The sequence below is a fragment of the Haliotis cracherodii genome, unplaced genomic scaffold, assembly GCF_022045235.1.
Source record: "Haliotis cracherodii isolate W230 unplaced genomic scaffold, xgHalCrac1.p SCAF_7, whole genome shotgun sequence".
In the NCBI taxonomy this organism is placed as follows: Eukaryota; Metazoa; Mollusca; class Gastropoda; order Lepetellida; family Haliotidae; genus Haliotis; species Haliotis cracherodii.
In genome coordinates, this window is record NW_027266330.1 from 5,883,832 (window position 1) to 5,904,348 (window position 20,517).

Genomic DNA, 20,517 nt, shown 5'->3' on the forward strand with positions numbered 1-20,517 from the left:
GTGCATTGTCGACAGTAATCCTTAACTATATCTTCGAGTGTTTTGTGAGAAAATATTGAGAAATAGTTTCTGCATAAGTGTGGATTGTTAACCGTCCTCACAAAGAATCATGTCGGTGTACTGCTGACCTGTTGTTCGTTTTAAAAGAAATTCAAGGGTCCCTTTAGCTTCACGTTTCTTTGGTATTCATGTATATGCTGGGGGATTAGCTAATGGGAAAATAGTATCTATATATAGGATTAAATACTCAGTCCATACATAAATAACGGAGTGACTATGACGTCAAAATAATGATGGCCATTTACCATCGGACAGTCCAGTAATTATTACCAGACAGTATGGTGAACAGCGCCAAATGTCGGAGTGCACAGTTCTAGTTTGACCGATATTCACTTTAGTTTGAATGGATAGACACTGTAATTTCGTGATACAAAGCCGTCCATTGTTTTTTATTCATTTAACGAGGAACGTATGTACATTATACAATTTCATGTTTTTCATTCAATCGAAATTGCGAATATTGAATATGATATTGGAAACATAACGACATGTTTGCTTCAAAACCAAACTGTGTATTCACGGTATTTACATTAAGGAAGGTTAAATATCACACCTATAGCAACTGCAAACAGTGATGGTGTGTCTCCATTGATTTCGTTCAATGATTACTCCCTAAACCGGAAGTGTATCCCAGGATTCTTCATCAGCATTTCCGGTTTGGTGCGCGCCAGTTCGTATGGCGAAAATTGACAGAAAATGGCCTGTTCTGTGGAAACATCGCGAGTTTCCTTGGAAGATTGTACCTGTCCAGTATGTATGTGTATTCTTATCGAGCCGGTCACGATGCCCTGCCATCATGAACTGTGTAGACCGTGCTTCAAACAAAATGTCGAGGAGGCCAGTCTGTTATGTCCGATGTGTAGAACGAGAATCGGAACTTGGGCTCGTCATGCATCCAAAACAAAAACATTGGTCAATCAGCAACGATGGGGACAAATCCAGGAACTATTCCCCAAAAGAGTTCGGTTGAGACTTGAGGGTAAAGATGAAGAAGATGACAGTGCCGATGGTAAAATATGTTATACTTATGTGTAGTCATGTTCGCTGTCACGACTGTCAACATTTGCAAAATGACAGGACACATCTAACGTTACATCATAAGTAATATCGTATGAAGTAATGGTTATCCTCTAATCTTTTTGTATGTATAAACCCGAGTGTCAGATTTTTATTTCAAAATGTTGTCAAAATCATTATCAACTTTGTTATCAGTATTGACAGTTAATAGCTGGTCGTCAATGTTGATGTTTAATATGCACAAATAGTTTAAGATCCAGGGCCTAAACAATCTTAGCTGTTATTTCGTTTCTGACACTCTCATTCTTTATTATTATACGTGTAGCAATCTTTGTCATGTATTTATGTTGGTTCAAAGATTCTGGTGAAAATTAGGACATGTTACAGCCCTGATGGTGAATATATTTAGCTCACATTATCAGTATCAGTGTGAGAGAGATGGGTTTTCTCATTTAAACTTGCTAAATTTATGTTCAAACATTCACATCTTAGAAATACTTTTGGAACATAGGACTGAGCATGCTGAGAGGATGAGATATAAACATGCAGTAACCTGATGCTGTTCACATGGTTCAATTCCAATTAAATAATATATTATTATCATGAAAATATGCCAAGTTGTCTCATATGATGCACAAAATACATGAAGTGAGTAAAATCAGTTAAGAATAAAAGCAATGGTGAGTATCAGCAGCCTAACAACAGTGTTGCTAAGGTCACCAAGTGTCACGGGGTCAGGGATCTACGTCTGTAAAATATCAGATTGGTGTCATTAATATATTTTTTTATCAAGAATGTACTGCAGTGACACATTTAACATTAGCAAAAAATAAAATCTTTGCAATTATTTCATTTTTGGTACTTGTGTTAATTCCAATAATTTTTTTTATTTAAAATGATAAACTATGAATTTATTTAGTATTGACAATAATGAACAAAAACCCAGAGAAACAAGAAAGGAAACCTTGGTTTAAGTCTGGGCATTGAGTACCATTCTCACAGCCACATGTCTCAGCAGTGTTCACTTAATAAAAAAGCACCCTTAATAGGTAGTAATCTGTAATCTGGTTATGCAACATTTTCAGTTCTTTGATTGCAATCTACCGGGCAAGTAAACAGTAAGATATAGCATTATGAGCATATTGCAGATGCACTCCCCCGGCATTATGCAGTGTTTCCGCTGGCAACTCTAAAAATTACCAGTCCCCCATAATTTTTGCCAATCCCAACTTTCAACAAATAAAAAAATGTATGCAAATTATTTGATTTAATTTTTAATCTTACATTATGTTCAGTGCAAAGATGTCATCTCTGAAGTAACTAAGTTAGATCTTTATGATATTCTCACAAATAGTCACAATTTTCTCTCTGTTTTTTAAATATTTCAAGATGCTACAAATGGATGTTTAACCCAGAAATAGACAAGGGGAAACCCTGATGGTAACAGAAAAGCTGACTTTGTTTGAAAAATGTACTTACATGAATATCACTGATGTTTTGTTCAACAACAAAGATTTATAAGGTACTTTATTTGCTGGTCCACAGGGACTGGCAGTCACATGAATTACCGTACCGATCCAAGCCTAATTTTACCGGTAAAAAACTGGTAATTACCGGTAAACGGAAACGCTGATATTTAAACAACATATTTCTGAAAGCTTCATGTACAAAAGACAGTCGTCACCTTTTCTCTTATTTAAATTATAAAGGACAACCTACACCACAATAAAGACTTCTTCCAGATGTGTTCATCCTGGGAGACATTTGGCTCCCAAGTGAAAGCCTTTGGACTGTTTGGAGTCAACTGGTTTTATTAATAATCAGATTTATCTATTCATAATATCATGTGTTTTTCTTTTATAAGTCTGTACGAAAATTACCAATAAGTCAATATTATTAATGCTAATCAGATCTTTATTGAGAGAGGGGGTATACAGCAATTAATCTAAAGATTTGCCACAGCAGTTGCTGGAACAGTTATTTTGATAATAAGATAAGATTTTGAAATTTTTGATTCACCACGTATCAGAGTGTCAAAAGCATTACACAGAGACTTTAAGGTGTCTTTTGGAGTAAAGTTGCTTCGCTACAGTACCTGTGCATGGCTTTGTGAACTACCCAACTACAGATCTGTTGTTCCAGTAGATTTTGGATTTGTGGCCACCAAACACAAGTAACAATCTACCGCTGAACAATCGACATTAGCCAATCAGAAGGCAGCTTTCTCAAGCTTTACGACACTAGTTTCAAACTGACGACTACGCTTTGAAACATGTTTTGACGTATTCTCGATTTAAACAATTAAAACTGATAAGAACACTCTGGAATGGCTTATAGATTGTATGGATATAATCATAAAACCCGTAACTGTCGTTCGGAATACCCTGTGTTAAATATTCTGTGGTTGCATGATTAGAAAACACATTCCGACTGTCATTTTCATGATCTGGTGAGCGATGCTCTGATTGGTTGGATGAAAGGTCATTCTGACGTGACCGTTAGTGAGAACAAAGATCTGATTTTAATGAGATTGACACAAGTAATAACGTTCAAGTCTTTTTTCAAATTGATCTTCAGGCCAAACAAAATCTTTCAGTAAGATCAGAACAGCATCCCAACTCACAAGTTCGCTGACGGACGCTTTGATGAAACATGAAATATTGAAAATACATTTGTCGCCGTTGATCTATCACTGACAGTGACCCACTTTGTGCACATGTAGATGAAGCCTATTCAATGCACGGAATCATGCTTCGTACTGTACATAGGTATGGTCGTATTTAGCCAATTTGTGAATTTTGTACAAAATACAAAACTAGTACAGTGGTCCCTCGACTTAACCATGTTAACGCTCTTCGATGTAGGGCTTCTCCAGATGCATCGCAGGGTAAACCATGGCTCCCAAAAATGCATGAAGAATTTCCCCCTAAAAGCGTGTTAAAGCGCGTTAAAGCAAATAAAGTTACAAATAAACTGATGAGATTTAATTCCAAGTCGATATACACGTGTGTGTATTTGTAAAACAATTACGTTCATTGTATCCGGCTGCATGTGATCGAAACCTTTCTACCTTTTGTTCGGTTGTGAAAAAACATATCGTATACAGATCTGGCATTAAACTCACATAAAATCAAATCACAGCAACAACAAACAGGTATTTGTCAAGTTACGATCACGCATTTACAACATTAATACTACATATCTCACAATACGATGCGTATCGTGATATGCATATTTACATCAAATCATGTGGAATCTTCTTGACTAATAAGATTTCAGAGCAGGTTCAATAGGTAAAGCAAGCTGTAGACACATGTTGGTAGTGGCTATTTTTAGTAGTGAACTTGAAATAGTTACACTCCTTTCAAGATATTGCTGGGTCATTAAACAAGTAGTAAGTCATTTTTTATTATTATTATTTCAACATGTTTATGTCTGGCATGGATACAGAAAAAACGTATCATGTATCGTTTCACCCCAAGGCTGGTGGCATTGTCAACACATTTATTACAGTTCAATGTCAGAGGATGACATAAATTATGTTCATAATTTTGTTATTGTTTATCATGTTTATCACTCTACGCTTTTGAATATTTTATTGATCCAGAGCTACTCAATGATATTAGGTAATTCTGATTGCTGGACGTGACATTGATAATTTTTATCAATAGAAACAACATTTTGCGATTTTTCCTCTATAAACATCACTCCATAATATAATGCTTGATGACAAAAATCAAGTTTTGTAGATTGTCCTTATGGTATTCAGAGTGCAGATATGATACTAAGCCATTTTGTTGATTTATCATGTTTATTTGGGCCTGCTCGGAGGACAATATTAGTCCCCTAGTCTGTAGCAAGTGTCAGTTAAGATTCCCAACTCAATAATAATTAAGTAGTCCCATTTATGACTAATGTCATCGCTTTGTAGAGGTGACTTGGGTTTTATTGATAATGGGGCCAGTAAGGAAGAAGTTTTACATCATTGCATTGGATGTAATGGGAACATACAGTGTTAAAAGATCTCTGCATTTAAGACAGAACTGATCACTATCCAGATTTTGAAGAAAATAGTGATTGACTTGAATTTGCTTGCCAAAAGCACTTTATTTAGAATCCTAGATAAATCCTTGATCTTGGTCAACCGAAGACATTTATCAAGTTTATAAATCCTTTTATAAACTTTTTAATTTCACTTGCAATTCTAGTACTAGCATTGGCATCAAAGTTAATTATATGGGAATATATTGCTATTCAAGTGGGTTCTTAGTAATTATGAATGGGAAAGGGCAGGTGACTCCAATGTCACTTGATTATATAGAGCTATGTTAAACAAATGTATCAATAATCAATTTCTTGATTAATTGTCAGCTTTTATGTCGCAATACCACCACCAGCTCATCCTTCCCATGCTGTCCGTATTTAATCCCAAACCGCTGAGAGAGAAAATAGCTTCAATGGTTGTCTCGTATTGCAGCAGAGAAATAATGATGGTCTCAGCATATTTCCTTGCCTACTTCCTACATGGGAGCAGATGTAGTGCCCCACCTGGTATCGCATTGCCTCAGTGTTTACACACCCTGTACTACGCCGTGATTCATCAATAGTGAAAGTGACGCTGGGCTGGAGCCCAGTCTGCTGTCCTTATTTACTGTTATATCAAAGAGGCACCAAAGATGGGCGCTCACGTACAGAGTGTTTGATCAATTGATTCTGGTTGTCACTGTTGCGTAGTTGCTTCGTTGGCTTTTCATGTGCCCGGACTCTGGCTTATTCTGTTTATTTGACTTCAAATAAAATGAATTTTTTTATTTTTTTACTAAGATTCTTTGACATGTTGAAGAGAAGAAATTGGAGAATGAAATATTTTTCGCATTTAATTTCAACTTGTTCTTTAATTGAATTATTATAGGTACTTTGGCGGGGTTGGGTTGGAGTCGTTGGGGTAGCCTAGTTGTTAAGGCGTCGGCTTATCACGCCAAAGACCCAGGTTTGATTCCCCACCTGGGTACAATGTGTGAAGCCCATTTTCTGGTGTCTGGAATATATTGCTTAAAGCGGCTAAAACCACGCTTCCTCACATACTCACTCACTTTGGCAGGGTTTTGCATGATGTAGGAATTCTGCATCTTTACACTTACACACACTCATTCCTTATCATATTTTGACCACCTTCATTGGTCTAGTGGCTAGAGCAAATGGTCTGGGGTTCGATCTCAGGTCGAGTCATTCCATAGACATAAAAAAGGTGGTACTTGTTGTTACCCTAGTAACTGCTCGGCATTAAGGTAGATGAAACAAGTACTGGTCTGCTCGGAGTCAATATACTGTGTTGGAGTGGGGTATCCATGTTAAAATGCCAAAGGTTTTTCAATAAGTCATAATTTGCTAAATGTTTGTGACACACTTTGAATATATGTTATATCTATTTCATTCAGTACTAGTTTCTGCTAAAACCTGGGGGGGGGGGGGGGGGGGGGGGGGGGGTGTGTGTGTGCTGTAACTATGGTTAATGGTAGCACAAATTAGTCTTTTTTACATTAAGCCTATGATTATTTTATAAAGCTGTATCATGAAAAAGGTCAAATAAAGAAAATATATAACATGATATAAGATGGAGGTATTTTTGTTTGACTAACACTCTACCAAGATCATCTAAAATAGAATGAAGAAGTTTGGCTCCATGCAGTGTATTGTCATACATCATGAGCCAGTTCCACAAGGTATTTCCTCCACTGTCTGGCCCAGCACTGCGGTGGAGTAGGCAGCTAACCCGTGTTGACAGTATACCAGTTAGTGGGCTATTTTGATAGATACCCGTTCACTGTGTGTTTTGGTGTAGCCTTTTATCTGAGGAAGTCTGTTTGTTTTGAGAGGTGTATCCATGGAAGCTGAATTAATTGCTTGCAGGACACACATATGTAAGGGATAGTTTATTGATGGAAATTGACAATGGTGTATTTGCTTCTAAGCCGTGACATAGATAGGAGCAATGCAGTAACTAAGGTTGAACTAGATTGACATTAAATGTCTCGTAGTCTGAGACATGTAGAATTAAGGAAGGACTAGTGGCATATCCTTGTCGACTACCACTTTTAAAATAGATGGCATCTTGGTAGCAGATATGTCTGTGGACAAGTTGAAATATAAATAAATTTCTGACAAGTATCTTGAGAATGGTATACCAAGAGATTGTTCCATATTTCACGATATTTTGGAGGGGATGAAATCCACAATTTCAGTGGTACTGCATTGCTCAGTATAGAATCTTAGGTTTGGAAAAATATTCCTGTATTCCTGAAATTATTTCACTTGCAACATGTGCAACCCATTTTTTTCACATCTTTATCAGTATTTTATACCGTTTATGAGTGTTTGTATAGCAGGTGTTCATCATGTTCATGATGTTTGATCGGGTTTATTTAACAAAAACCTGATAACAAAAAATTAATAGAAAACAGCACATTTTGATATAATAAATATGATATCATCTCCTGTGAACATGGTAAATCAAGAATAGGAAGTGATCTGCCCCGAAGGAAAAACAGGAATGTATTCTTTGACTGCTGTTTGCACATACACACCCCATTATTACAGGCATCAATGTTTAAATTTTTACCAAGTAGCCATATGGCTACAAGTATTTTTTCCAAAATCAAGAAGTCAAGTCACTATTGTAGGTAGCCAATAGCCTTTGAAATTATCTTTATGAAATAACTATTATCTGTACAAGTCATAGCACTAGTCTTGGAATTGTATATTAGTGGAAACTGGACTTGAGTTTTGTTATTTGTGACTCGAACAATGATGCAATTTATGTTACTTGATTATATAGGTATACCCCTTGCTTATCCAATAAACTATCAACTAAAACAAAATACTGATTATATTACCGGTAATATTCTAGTATTTCGGTTCATTGTTAACTTTAGGAGGAATTATTTGCGAGTACAGTTAGTATCAGACATGTTAACTTTGTGTCTACATGTGTGTAGCAATAGCATTTAGTCGCCACAGGATATTTTTCAAGGTAGTCATTTGGCTACCTCTGAATTTTAGAATGTAGATAAGTTGAAATTTAGGTTCATTGGCGACAGTTTTAGTCTCAACTTTGAGGCCTGTATTGTCAGAAGTTTTGGAAGGAATATGTTCAATATCAAAGTACATCCTGGTGTTTGTAGACTGTCTCAGTCCCTGAAGAATATTAATGTCCCTTCCCATGCTTCATCAAGTTCATGTAAAGCTATTGCCCTAAATGAAGCAAGTCTAGATTTTTATACAGGTTCATTCCGTCTCACTGGTGCTCCTTTTCAGTTTAAGAGGACAGGTCTTGGAATAGTGGTGCCGTGCCGAGTTAACACATAAAATATGTAATGGCACGCTTGAATTTTCTGTACAGTGCCTCGGGGGCATGGTCATTTTCATTGAGAGTACTTTCGTTAATGTTTATTCCATGTCTTGACAAAATTAAACTGTAGAGTGAGAGAGTTTTCCCCATAAAGTGCCTGTCCTATTATTGCTAAACAACTTCCTGTTGTAAAATTTCAGTTTGGGTGTGCCTGTCTCTATTACTCAATGACTCTGACTAATGTTTTCCATGTTTCCCTCTGTTATTTTTTTATTTGAGACAATTGAACCTTTTTCCAACTGCTATTTATTTGGTTTTGTCAAAAATGCATAATGAACACTTGATAGGTTAAGTGTTCACTGGATTGTACATGTGTTTGAAGTTTGCTAGTTCTAAAACCCCTTGAATCACTGAAGAAGAAAACTATTTGTCCATATCTCACTGGTTGACCATATTCTTTGCAAATTTTGCAAAATAATTACCTTTTATCCTGGTCACATATTAACCACGATTTGTACTTTGGAAGAGGCCAGTTACAGGGAGTTCGCACTGATTTAGTTTTAGATAGTTTGGGCTTTGGTTCATCTGTACTATCACACATGTCAGTCGTGTCTGCATTCAGTTTTCACGTGCAGGGATTAGTGCTAGCACTCTGCAGTATAGGCTGTTTTTCTTGCTTGTTGTCTGCAGTATCTTTTGTAGACACATGGTAGAAGTTGCAGCAGAAGGCTTGAAGAAATCAAAAGTAGTGGAGTTTTTCTTTTTAAACTTCCTTTTTGACAAATTGAGATTGTCTGCTAGCATGAATAACCACTTCCGTTTGAAACACAAGACCCACGTAATATTTGAGATATTCTGTCAGAATATAAATTTATTCTGAGTGTCGTTAAATGGCAAACAAACAAACAGAATTTGCATTATGTCAAGGACACCTCAGAGTTTCAGACCAGTTCATGGACCTAGGACATTGACTGATTGTCAATTGTCATCCAAACATAATTATATTTCAGATTTGGTAAGTGTATAGAACAGGTTTTTACCCTGTGTCCTGACCTGCTGAGAGGCCGAGTTTTGGCTCCAAGTCTGCAGCAAAAGTCAATTAAAAATTCCCAATCTAGAACTAAGCATTTCCCAATTCCTCCTGATTCATGTTAAAATGTATATAAGTAGCAACTAATGTTATGGCTTTGTAAAAGTAACCTGTATTCACTTATAAGAAGAACAATAAATAGAAACTGCTTTGTTTTGTAGTATTTCATTAAATGCAATCTCATAATACCTCTGAAATTAAGAAAATATGAGTTCGACTGCCCACGGCACTTAGTTGAAAGATCCTAGATAAAACCCTGTAAAAGCATGTCCTATCAAGAATTGATAAAAGGAAAATGTCTTATTTCCATTTGTCTTGAGCCAGCAAAATCACAGACTCCTTGGCCTTCTTTTGTGTCCACTTCCATGTGACAGTCAGTTTCACCACGTGTGAATTGTGAGGACAGTTTATGTCGTAGATGAAGCTGATGTATGTTGGTGTTTGTGTTTTAAGTGACGTTCCATCGGCCAGTCCATCTTGCAGCCCCGGGGGAGATCAGGAAGGAGTACGAGGAGGAGCTGAACAAGGTGAGGGAGGGTGTTATAACCAGCTGCATCTGTTATAGACAGCTTCAGTGTTATAACAGATGTATCTACTCTACGTTATAACCAGCTGCATCTGTTATAGACAGCTTCATTGTTATTACAGATGTATCTAATCTACGTTGTAACCAGCTGAATCTGCAGCAGTACAAGCTCAGATTTTTTGCTGGGAGCCACTTGGCTCCTGGCAATATTTTTCTGGGTGCCATTTCAAAGTTTAAGGAGCCTCATTACACTTTGAGGAGCCACATTGATTTAGGCTTTAGAACAAATTTATATTTTGGATTTTAAATAACAAGAAAAGATTGAAAACATTCCAAATGTTATATTGTGTCTGGACAACTAACTTTGTACACTTGCTGCAATAAAGACAAGTCATTGAACATGTTGAACAATTACCCTTATCGAAAGACCATCACTGGAATTTGCTCAGCCAATTACCTTCAAAACTACAGTGCACCTGCCTTTTCACTTTATTCCAATGTTTGTTTTACGAGTTTGCTTGGATTTCCAATTCATTTATTATGATCAGACAAAGACATTTAGCGGACGAAGTAATCTCGGTCATCTTGCATCCCAATGCTTCAATGATTCCACAGTGCCCGGGCGGTCGGGTAGCCTAGTGGTTAAAGCGTTCGCTCGTCACCCGATTCCCGACATGGGTACAATGTGTGAAGCCCATTTCTGGTGTCCCCCGCCGTGATATTGCTGGAATATTGCTTAAAGAGGCGTAAAACCATACTCACTCACTCCACTATGCCCACCTACACCTGCATCTTATAAATGCCTTTTGAGACTGCTGGCAGTATTAGCCATAGTTATGTCATTCACGTCATCATTCTGTGATAGACAGTTTGGCTTAGCGATGGCTCTTGAAAACATGTCGAAATATTCTTCTATGATTTGAACATGCCTCCATTTTGAAAGTAAACTAAGAAGTGTTCACATGACCAGAAATCCATAAGCTCTTATAGACGATAGCAGCAGAAGCAAGATAGGCGTCAGTATTGATGTAGGGAGTTACACTACACCGTAAACAGGGAAGTCACGATGTTGATGTAGACAAGCGATTTTACACTCCAGGACAAGCAGGACATGTAGTGACAGCAAGTATTGCTTGTGTGTACTAAAAAAGGTTGATGTGTCTCCCCCCTCTGGCCATGGGATCTTTGCCCCCATGACTGTATATGTCTATCATAAGCCAGATTTCTATGCATCTGTTCGTAATCATCGCTGCTTGTCATGTTACAGCTTCGGCAACAGCTGAACCAGGAGCGGCGGCGTGAGGAGCTGGAGAGTGAGGCGCTGATCCGACGTCTCCAGGAAGAGGAAGATCAAGACCGTCACCACCGTCAACTGCAGGCCTTGCAGGCCAACGAGACGGACGAGGCACTCGCCCGCGAACTGGACAAGGTCATTAATGAGGTCAGCTGTGGGATGGATAAAATATTTGGCACTCGTTTTTTTAATTATTTACACTTATTTGTTTTTGTTTTTAACTATCTTAACTTACATGTTTACTACATGTTAAGACACTGAATTCACCATGCAGAGTTGTGTCCCTTGGCCATGCCAGTATCTGCTGATTTACGCCCAGATTTATACTGATTATAAACTTTGTCCTCTCCACTCTGTGCTTGTGGGTTTCACCAAAAAAAATGGTTAACATGTACAAAACTGCCTCACTTCAGCTGAACAGAAATAATGTCCTGTATGTTACAGCTCGCTCTCTCACACTCACTCACTCGCTCACTCACTCACTCCCTGAACAATCCCGGGTAATACAAATTCCAACAAAATGCTTGATGCATTCCCACAAAGTGTTATTGCCAAAAATTTCAGCAGGATGTTTTCTTTCATTTGGGCTGGAGATATGATTAAAGGGAGATAACTCTTTGTTCTATTATGGGAAATATCATAAATGGAAGATAACTAGGACAAAGCTTTAATTCTATTTTGTTGCAATATTATTAAAAGCTCATTGTTTCTTCCAGGCTGGCACAGATGATCCGATTGACCTCCTGCTGGAAGAGTCAAGGTCACGCATGACGCGGAGCAACTCTGCCACGAGTGCTAAGTCTGGACAAAGCAGCAGCGGTACACTGGAAACATTCTTCAACAAATACAAGGCAGAGACTGACACTCGCTGTCCGTCTAATGACCCCTACCCATACCCCTGCATCAGTCCTTCCGACAAGGACAAAGGGGAAGACAACTCGCGGTCCAACTCCTCCATTGGGAAACTGAGCAGCAGTAGTGTTAAAACAGAGTTGTATCCCTTTAATCTGGTAGATCATTCTTACTGTCCTCATCCAAATGCTCCGAAGTCGAGTACCGTGGTTCGACCTCCGAGTGATGAAGTGATGACCATATCCGACTCTTCATCGGATGTTGGTAGAGAGAGAAGTGACAGTGCTAAGGATAGAAGTGAAAGTGTTGCCAGTAACGACAGCATCAGCAACGAGTTGTGCCACTTCAAGCCCATCCTGTCCTGCCCTCGAACTCCGCCCAGGAAGCTGGCCGACGGAAAGGTGCTGGATCCACCCGTTGTGCGAACCACTCCGCGGAATCTCTCCCGGAACGGGTTCGGATCGCCAGTCGATGCTGTGACGAGTCCGGGCCTGGAGCCAGGGAGTCCGATCATGCAGAAACGGTTGAATGAACTGGCTCTAGAGAGACAGCAGCTGGTTCGGGAAAGATCCAAATCCACTTCTACTGGACCAGATGATGAACTTCATAGGGATGATAAGAAGTCCCACCCTCTCGGTAGAGAGAGAACACTTTCAAGTGACTTGTCCCGTCCACCTCTGCACAAGACTGATCCTATTCCTCCTCTTGTTCAGACTGACCTGCCAGACAGCCTCGGTTCCCGGTCCGGGCTGTTGATTCCTTTAGAACCAATCCTTGAAGATCACGACTACGAAGACATTACTCCTGTGCTACTTAATATGAGAAATCCAGGTACATCACCGACTGCGTCAAACCCCCGAAAAGAGGAAGAGGATCATTCAGTTAGTACTTTAGCACACAATAGGCTCCAGAGATCGAGACACGTGTCCAATGATCTCAAAGGGCAGAGGGATCTGAAGGCTCAGGTTGTCAGCCCTCAGCGGTCGATAAAAGATTGGTTCAAGACAGCAGACAGGAAAAGCAAAACTGAGTCTCCAGATTTGTTCGAGGAGAATTCGGATGTGATCGGTGAGAATCAGCAAGTGGACAAAAATGCTAACGTGAAGCAGGTGCCTGGGAAAAGCGAGTGCAATTCTAGTGGGCGAGGGGGAGGTGATGGGGATGCTGGCGGAGTGATGCTGCCTTCGAAGAGCATCCTTGAAACAAACGGTGCAATCACGGGAGTGAATCAGGTGTTGACTATAGGGGATGGGGAGACTGGGAATGGGAAGACTCGAATGAAGGGCGGGCCAAAAAGAACCAAGAGAAATAAGACTGTGACCCACCTTAGTGAGGTTGATGTGAGTCCCCTGAAGAGTGACTCCAGCTTTGTTAGTGATCCTGGGGCCTCGGAGCCTGGCAGGCGGAAGGGTAGGGGACTACAGAAGGGGGAGGCTATCAGTGAATCCATCAGTGATGACGACTTCGATCAAGGTTCAGAAATATTGGGGAGGAGGAGGAGGAAAGTTTCAGGGAACAGAAATATTAAAACCCCTGAAAAACTATTGGTGTTGCAGTCCAGTGTTCGAAAAGTGAGAAATCGTAAACGGCGGCATCATTCACGTAGAAATGTCAGCGAATTGGATTGTTCCGAAAGTGAACAGGAGGTTTCGGTTGATGACACAGTGAAACAGTGTCAGGGAACAGATAGTGCTACTGTGTCAAAGTCTAGATTGAGTGAAAGTGAATCCGAAAGTGAAATTGCAATCGGAAGAAAGCATCGTATGAATGTTGCCCAAAAGGTTTGTGATGCTGAACCTTTAGGAGCTGAAACAAAAGCATGTGTTCTTCCTCATAGATCGAGGAGGAGAAAAGCTAAGGAAGATCCTAACTTTGATCCCGAGAGTCAGAACTGGATCAGTGAATCTGATGCTGAGCCCATGTCTCCTGCTAAGAAGAACATGGGGAAAGTGAGGAAAGGGGTGGGAACGGACACAAACAGCCTTGACCTTTCTGACCGGGAAACAAAGTCGCAATTTCATGGTAGAAAAAGAAAAGGTCGAAAAGTGGGTGAGGATGTTGGCAACGATTCCAAATGTGACCCGGAAGGTGAAGCTTCAGGTTCTTGTAAACCTGAAAGGAGAGGGAGGTCAAGGGGGTTGAAAAAAACAGAGGAGGAGTGGAGGATGAGTGACAATGGGATGTCTTCTGATGAAAATACATGTGATATGGTTTCTATGCCCAAACCAACGAAGGCGGTTCCTAAGAAGTCATCGGCAAAGACACCACCGAAAAGATCCCCAAAGAAGGCTGACTTGACTGACTTAGAAAGTCCATCTGAAACCAAAACGAAGAATTTATCAGAAGAAATGGAGCTACCTCTACCAAGCAAGAGGTCAAAACTGAAAAATTGTGCAACTGAGGAACTTCTGGAAGAGAATGTGGACCCGAATACGAACAGGAGCAACAGCAGTGGGGGGGCGTCACCGCCAAAGGGACGACAGAGTCGGAAGCGGGGTGGTTCCGACACACTGTCTAGTGCTGACAGTTCCGGACCCTCTCCAAGGAAAAGAATCCGCGCAAAATCCAGTATTGTGTCTGACCTTGACAATGCTTTTGAAAGTTCCCCCAATCCCAGAAAAGGGAAAACTCAGCTGGAAAAGAAACGGACTAAGTCTGTAAGCTCAAGGGCGTGGAAGTCGCAGCAAGGCTTGGAGGGGAGGGGTCGCCGACGTCACACGACCAGTGACCAGCAGTCTATCGTCAGGTACTTGAGTGGACCTAGTGACGTTGACATGCGGGAAGATCGAGATGAAGATGCTTCAAGTGACACGACGGAGGTGTTCAGCCAGGAAGAGGAGGATAGGAAGATGGCGCAGAGGCTGCAGAAGCAGTTCAACTTGGAGCAGAAGTTTCGCATAGCGGCCGAACGCTTCAAGGGAGGGGCGGAACAGTACCAGTTTCGAAGAAAACCAAGATATTACGAGTGATTTCGCTGTTATTTCTAGTCCCATTGTGAGTCTGGTTATGTGCCTCTCGCTGTGCTTTGAATGGAATGAGCTGTTTGATGGACGAATAGGATGAGCAAGATTAACCATGGGAGAGATATTATTTTGATTTGGGATAAATATGATGAAGTCACAACACAGTTGCCATGGTAACCTGTTATCATCTGTACTTGTTATTAATACCATGAGTGGAAAAACGTAATGGAAATGTGGTTCTCAGGATATGCATTTTGAAATATTTGTTACCCTATATTGTTACTGTGAAATACTGTGCTACCTGGAGTCAGAAAGTGGAAAAATGATGCTGTCATACAGTGGTGTTAACTGGTGATGTCACACAGTGATGTTAACTGATGTTTCACTGGTATGTTAACTGATCATGCTGTGTAATTGTGTTCAACTGGTGATGTTATGTACATGTGCAGAGATGTTCAAATGATGCAGGCATGTTCAACTGGTGATGTCATGCAGTGATGTTAAACAGACGTTACACAGGGATGCCATGCAGTGATGTTAAACAGATGTTACACAGGGATGCCATGCAGTGATGTTAAACAGATGTTACATATGGATGGCATGCAGTGATGTTAAACTGATGTTACACAGGGATGCCATGCAGTGATGTTAATCTGATGTTACACAGGGATGCCATGCAGTGATGTTAAACAGATGTTATACAGCGATGTCAGGCAGTGATGTTAATCTGATGTTACACAGGGATGCCATGCAGTGATGTTAAACAGATGTTATACAGCGATGTCAGGCAGTGATGTTAATCTGATGTTATACAGGGATGTCAGGCAGTGATGTTAAACTGATGTTACACAGGGATGTCATGCAGTGATGTTAAACAGATGTTACACAGGGATGTCAGGCAGTGAGGTTAAACTGATGTTACACAGGGATGCCATGCAGTGATGTTAATCTGATGTTATACAGGGATGTCAGGCAGTGATGTTAAACTGATGTTACACATTGATGTCATGCAGTGATGTTAAACTGATGTTACACAGGGATGCCATGCAGTGATGTTAAACAGATGTTATACAGCAATGTCAGGCAGTGATGTTAATCTGATGTTATACAGGGATGTCAGGCAGTGATGTTAATCTGATGTTACACATTGATGTCAGGCAGTGATGTTAAACTTATGCTACACAGGGATGGAAGGCAGTGATGTTAAACTGATGTTACACAGGGATGCTATGAAGTGATGTTAGAACTGATGTTACACAGGGACGTTCAACTGGGGATGTCAGGCAGTGATGTTAAACAGATGTTATACAGGGATGTCAGGCAGTGATGTTAAACTGATGTTACATATGGATGTCAGGCATTGATGTAAAACTGATGTTACACAGGGATGTCGGGCAGTGATGTTAAACTGATGTTACATATGGATGGCAGGCAGTGATGTTAAACTGATGTTACACAGGGATGTCAGGCAGTGATGTTAAACTGATGTTACACAGGGATGCCATGCAGTGATGTTAAACTGATGTTACACAGGGATCCCATGAAGTGATGTTAAACAGATGTTACACAGGGACGTTCAACTGGGGATGTCTGGCAGTGATGTTAAACAGATGTTACACAGGGATGTTCAACTGGGGATGTCTGGCAGGATGTTCAACTGAGGATATTAAACAAATTCTTTCAGAGCCTGAGAACCAGACATTTTCACATATATTTTCAACATGTATGTTCGTTATCTTGGGTGCAAGTGAAGTAATGGGCTGATCAGGTTAGGGGGCGGGGGGGAATGTTTTGGTGGGCCTCAAAATTAGCATGGATGGACATTATTTTGATAAATTTTTATTTCATAAATTTAATAAATGATTTTTTGTACTCATTCATTGCTTATCAAAAATATGCTCAATATTGGTGCGATATTTTTGGTTTGCCTTTAGGTTGACCTCAGATACTTTTATTACGCACAAGTATAAGAGAGACCAGAACTTCTATAGTTTAATCATTTAATACAATGTTATGTTAAAGCGGAGAAAACCACACTGTATTTTTCTGAGGGCATTATTCAGTTCCTACAAAAACAGTCAAATTGACATTTTTGATGTCATCTACCTCAAATTTAGATTAATTCAGTGACTTTTTCAGATCTTTAAAAAAGACTACTTATCTGATCACCATGCAAACTGTAGAATTCAGTTTACTAGTTTGAAAGTTAAATGAGTGAACAGTTGACAATCATTCTCATTGTTAATACATTTAAAGGTTCGAATGATAGATAAACTTTGTATCTTGTAACCCACTTTACTCAGTGTTATATTCAGAAGGATTGGCTGAGATGTCACAGCCTCCCTATAGGCAAAGTAAACCCAGCCATATCCTGGGCCCTGTGATCTGGTGATGTGCGGTGGAGCACTGGTGATAACATCTGAAGCCGGAATCGGACGTTCTTGGGTTCAAGTCCCATATTTCCCTAACTTTTCTTGGTTTGTCAGCACCATGGTTTGATTCAGCTGATACGCTATGATGTGACTGAAAATTGGTTCAATACAGCGTTAAGCCCAACCCACCCATTTGGCTTTCGGGCGAGATAATGTTTGCAGTGGTATTTTTCGTTTTCTAAACGAAACATTATTGAGTCCATATGAAAGAGACTTATGCAATGTTCCATGTTGAGGTTACTTTTGATAGTATTATAGATTCTGCCAACGCTTTCCCTCTGCCCCCTCCCCCTCCCCATACAATTATTCACAGAACAATAATTATATAATCGGTGTAACAGGAGATTTGAAAAAGCCTTGATGAACAAGGTTGTGATGCTGAAAGTGCCATGGAAGTATATATTAAGCATTGGATTTTGTCTAGAGTATCAATATCTTAGTATTGCTTAAATGAGCCGCCAAATACCATATTTTGTATGAAGCACACAAAAAACATGTTCTTGTTAGTGTATAAACTGATTTGTATGATTATCATTATATGAGTGTAGACTGTGTGGACCATGTGATTAAATGGTGATCTCTCTTTGGCCGAGCTGTGTTTAAAGAAAATAAGCACAATAATTACTTCAAAAGTAATTGTAAATGTCATAATTTATTTCACTTGCAATCTCTTTCAATGCAGAACTTATACTCCAATGTGATACATCTGTGTGGGATTTGAAAAGCCTTCCACAGAAGGTCGTGTCAGATTAACCCTTTGACTGCCCAGTCCAAATAAAGGATGCATGGGAACTTGAGCCAATCAGTTGTCAGCATTGTGAGTGAGTGAGTGAGTTGGGTTTAACGCTGCTTTTAACAGTATTCCAGTTATATCACGGCGTGTCAGCTTCATGTGGGAGGAAAGCCCGAAGTGATGCAGGTCTCAGACGTTTAGCACTTCTGTGAAACCCACGAGCACGGGTATGGTGCTGACAAACCTAGAAACATAATTGGGGCGAACCAGGATTCGAACCCACAATCATAGGTTTCTGGCGTGCCCAAGGGACGCAACTCTGCACAGCGAATGGCGGCGCTTGAGACGACTGGGCCAGTCAGCATTGTGATATGATTCAGCCTCATTTCTTTTCCACCTCAGTTTGAAAGTTTCAATTTCAACAACAGAAACCAACAAGACACAAATATTCCTGTGCTGTTACTCCCTTTTGGCATGCAGATGTTTGCAATATAATGTCAGCCTTTATTATTTGCATTTTGAACTGTCTGCTAAGTTGTTTTTTTGCAAGATACAGAAATCACATATGCTGTGCAGAATGCTTCACTCGTTCGAAGCATACTTGATTATTTACTTTCAGATCTGTCCATTTAGGTTCTTTTTAAGAAACAAATCAGGTCTGCGGCTCAGCATGCACAAGTACAAATAAATTTGAAGTCTGGACACTTATAAGAAAATTAACCTGACATAATTTGCTATGGAGGGGTTGTTGCATATTCGTGCATAGGTATCATATTGGAGTAAAGATTTGATTTCCATGAGATTGTTTAGTGTGTATAGAATACCTAGGTAGTGATTTTGCTAAATCTATATTTTTTATTTGTTTGACTTGCATATGTATACGACTCAAAAGAAGCGACAGATTAACAATAGTAATATGAAAGAAAAGGTGTCCTTTAACTTCTTTTGAGTCGTATATTTCCTTGGAAAACTGTTTACTTACCTAGTAAGTACATACTTAACATTGTGTTGCTGTACCTTATACTGCTTGTGTACATGGATTGAATTATGTTGGCTGCTTTGTAAATATACCTGGTACCATGAACAGTACAACCTGGTTAATCTGGACACTAGTGTTTCCAGTGCAAATGTCTGGATCAGCAAAGTTCCTAACAGGTCCTCAGATAGTGTGTGAGGCATTGAGTATATACTTTTATCATTTATATTAGGAAATGGTAGTTTTGTGGGTGGGGCTATTTACTATATTTTTAATCTCTTGGATGCAGTTGATTGGGTTTTGCAAATTCGTGTGTGGACTCTGTTAAAAATAATTCTACTTGTCCTTCGAAGTAATTCAGTCACAAGAAGTCCTCTCGACAATTTTACAGAAGAATTCACTGCAGTCACGTTCATATTTCTGAGACCTGCTTTCAGTCAGACTCATCTTACTGAGGCAAGGGAGTTAACTGTCTATGAAAGTTCAGTTTCCACCCTTGCCGAACTAGGCTGGAATTATAGAGTTCTATTTTTGCTGGACTCACAAGTTTATGCATGGCCCAATCATGTAACAAATGGACATCCTGTTCGTGAACTGCTGTGCAGATTTTGATCAATTGCACGATTCGCATAGCTTGTGTACCGCCAACTAAGCATCAGTCGATATTTTCCGAATGTTTTCACGTTTTTGATCAAGGTGCTCATGTGATTTTCTGCACTTTGTAAATTAAGACCCGTTTTATTACAAAGCAAATGCAAGAGACACGAGAGGTAGAATCTGATTGGTCAATAGGAGGGTCATGGAAGGGACAAAACTCATAATCGCCACTGGGTCGAGCCCAGAAATCCCAGCCTAGTTCGGAAGAGGGTGGAAACTTTATAAAGACAGCTAACTCACTTGCTTCTGGAAGATGGTCGGCAGGTTAAGATCTGTAAAGACATCGCACATGCTGAACAAGCTATCTTGGACAATTACAGTGTTGTTATACTATAGGCTTGTCTAATTCCTTCATGCGTATTTGTACGCAAGCAACTCAACATTATTTGGGTTGTGGTGATTTAGTTTATGCAGTTATGCATCTGATCTGGAGCCTGTCCTGATTAACGAATCATGTGTACAATGTTGAGGTCCTTGGTTATGACTTCCCCACCGGAAGGCGGCAGGCGATGTTTGTGGATTAACTAGGTATTACTTTACCTCAGCTGGCAAGTTAACGATATCAAGGC

At 39.7% G+C, this 20,517-nt stretch overlaps 1 protein-coding gene across 1 annotated transcript; it reads left to right on the plus strand.

Moving 5' to 3' along the window:
- Positions 1-745: 745 nt before the first annotated feature.
- LOC139448278 (uncharacterized) lies at positions 746-16,912 on the plus strand. Its single transcript, XM_071229819.1, has 4 exons — positions 746-1,069; positions 9,969-10,042; positions 11,309-11,482; positions 12,052-16,912. Exons 1-4 carry the CDS (start codon positions 757-759, stop codon positions 15,154-15,156), a joined length of 3,666 nt encoding a protein of 1,221 aa, XP_071085920.1. The 5' UTR covers positions 746-756; the 3' UTR covers positions 15,157-16,912.
- The last annotated feature ends 3,605 nt before the right edge of the window (positions 16,913-20,517 follow it).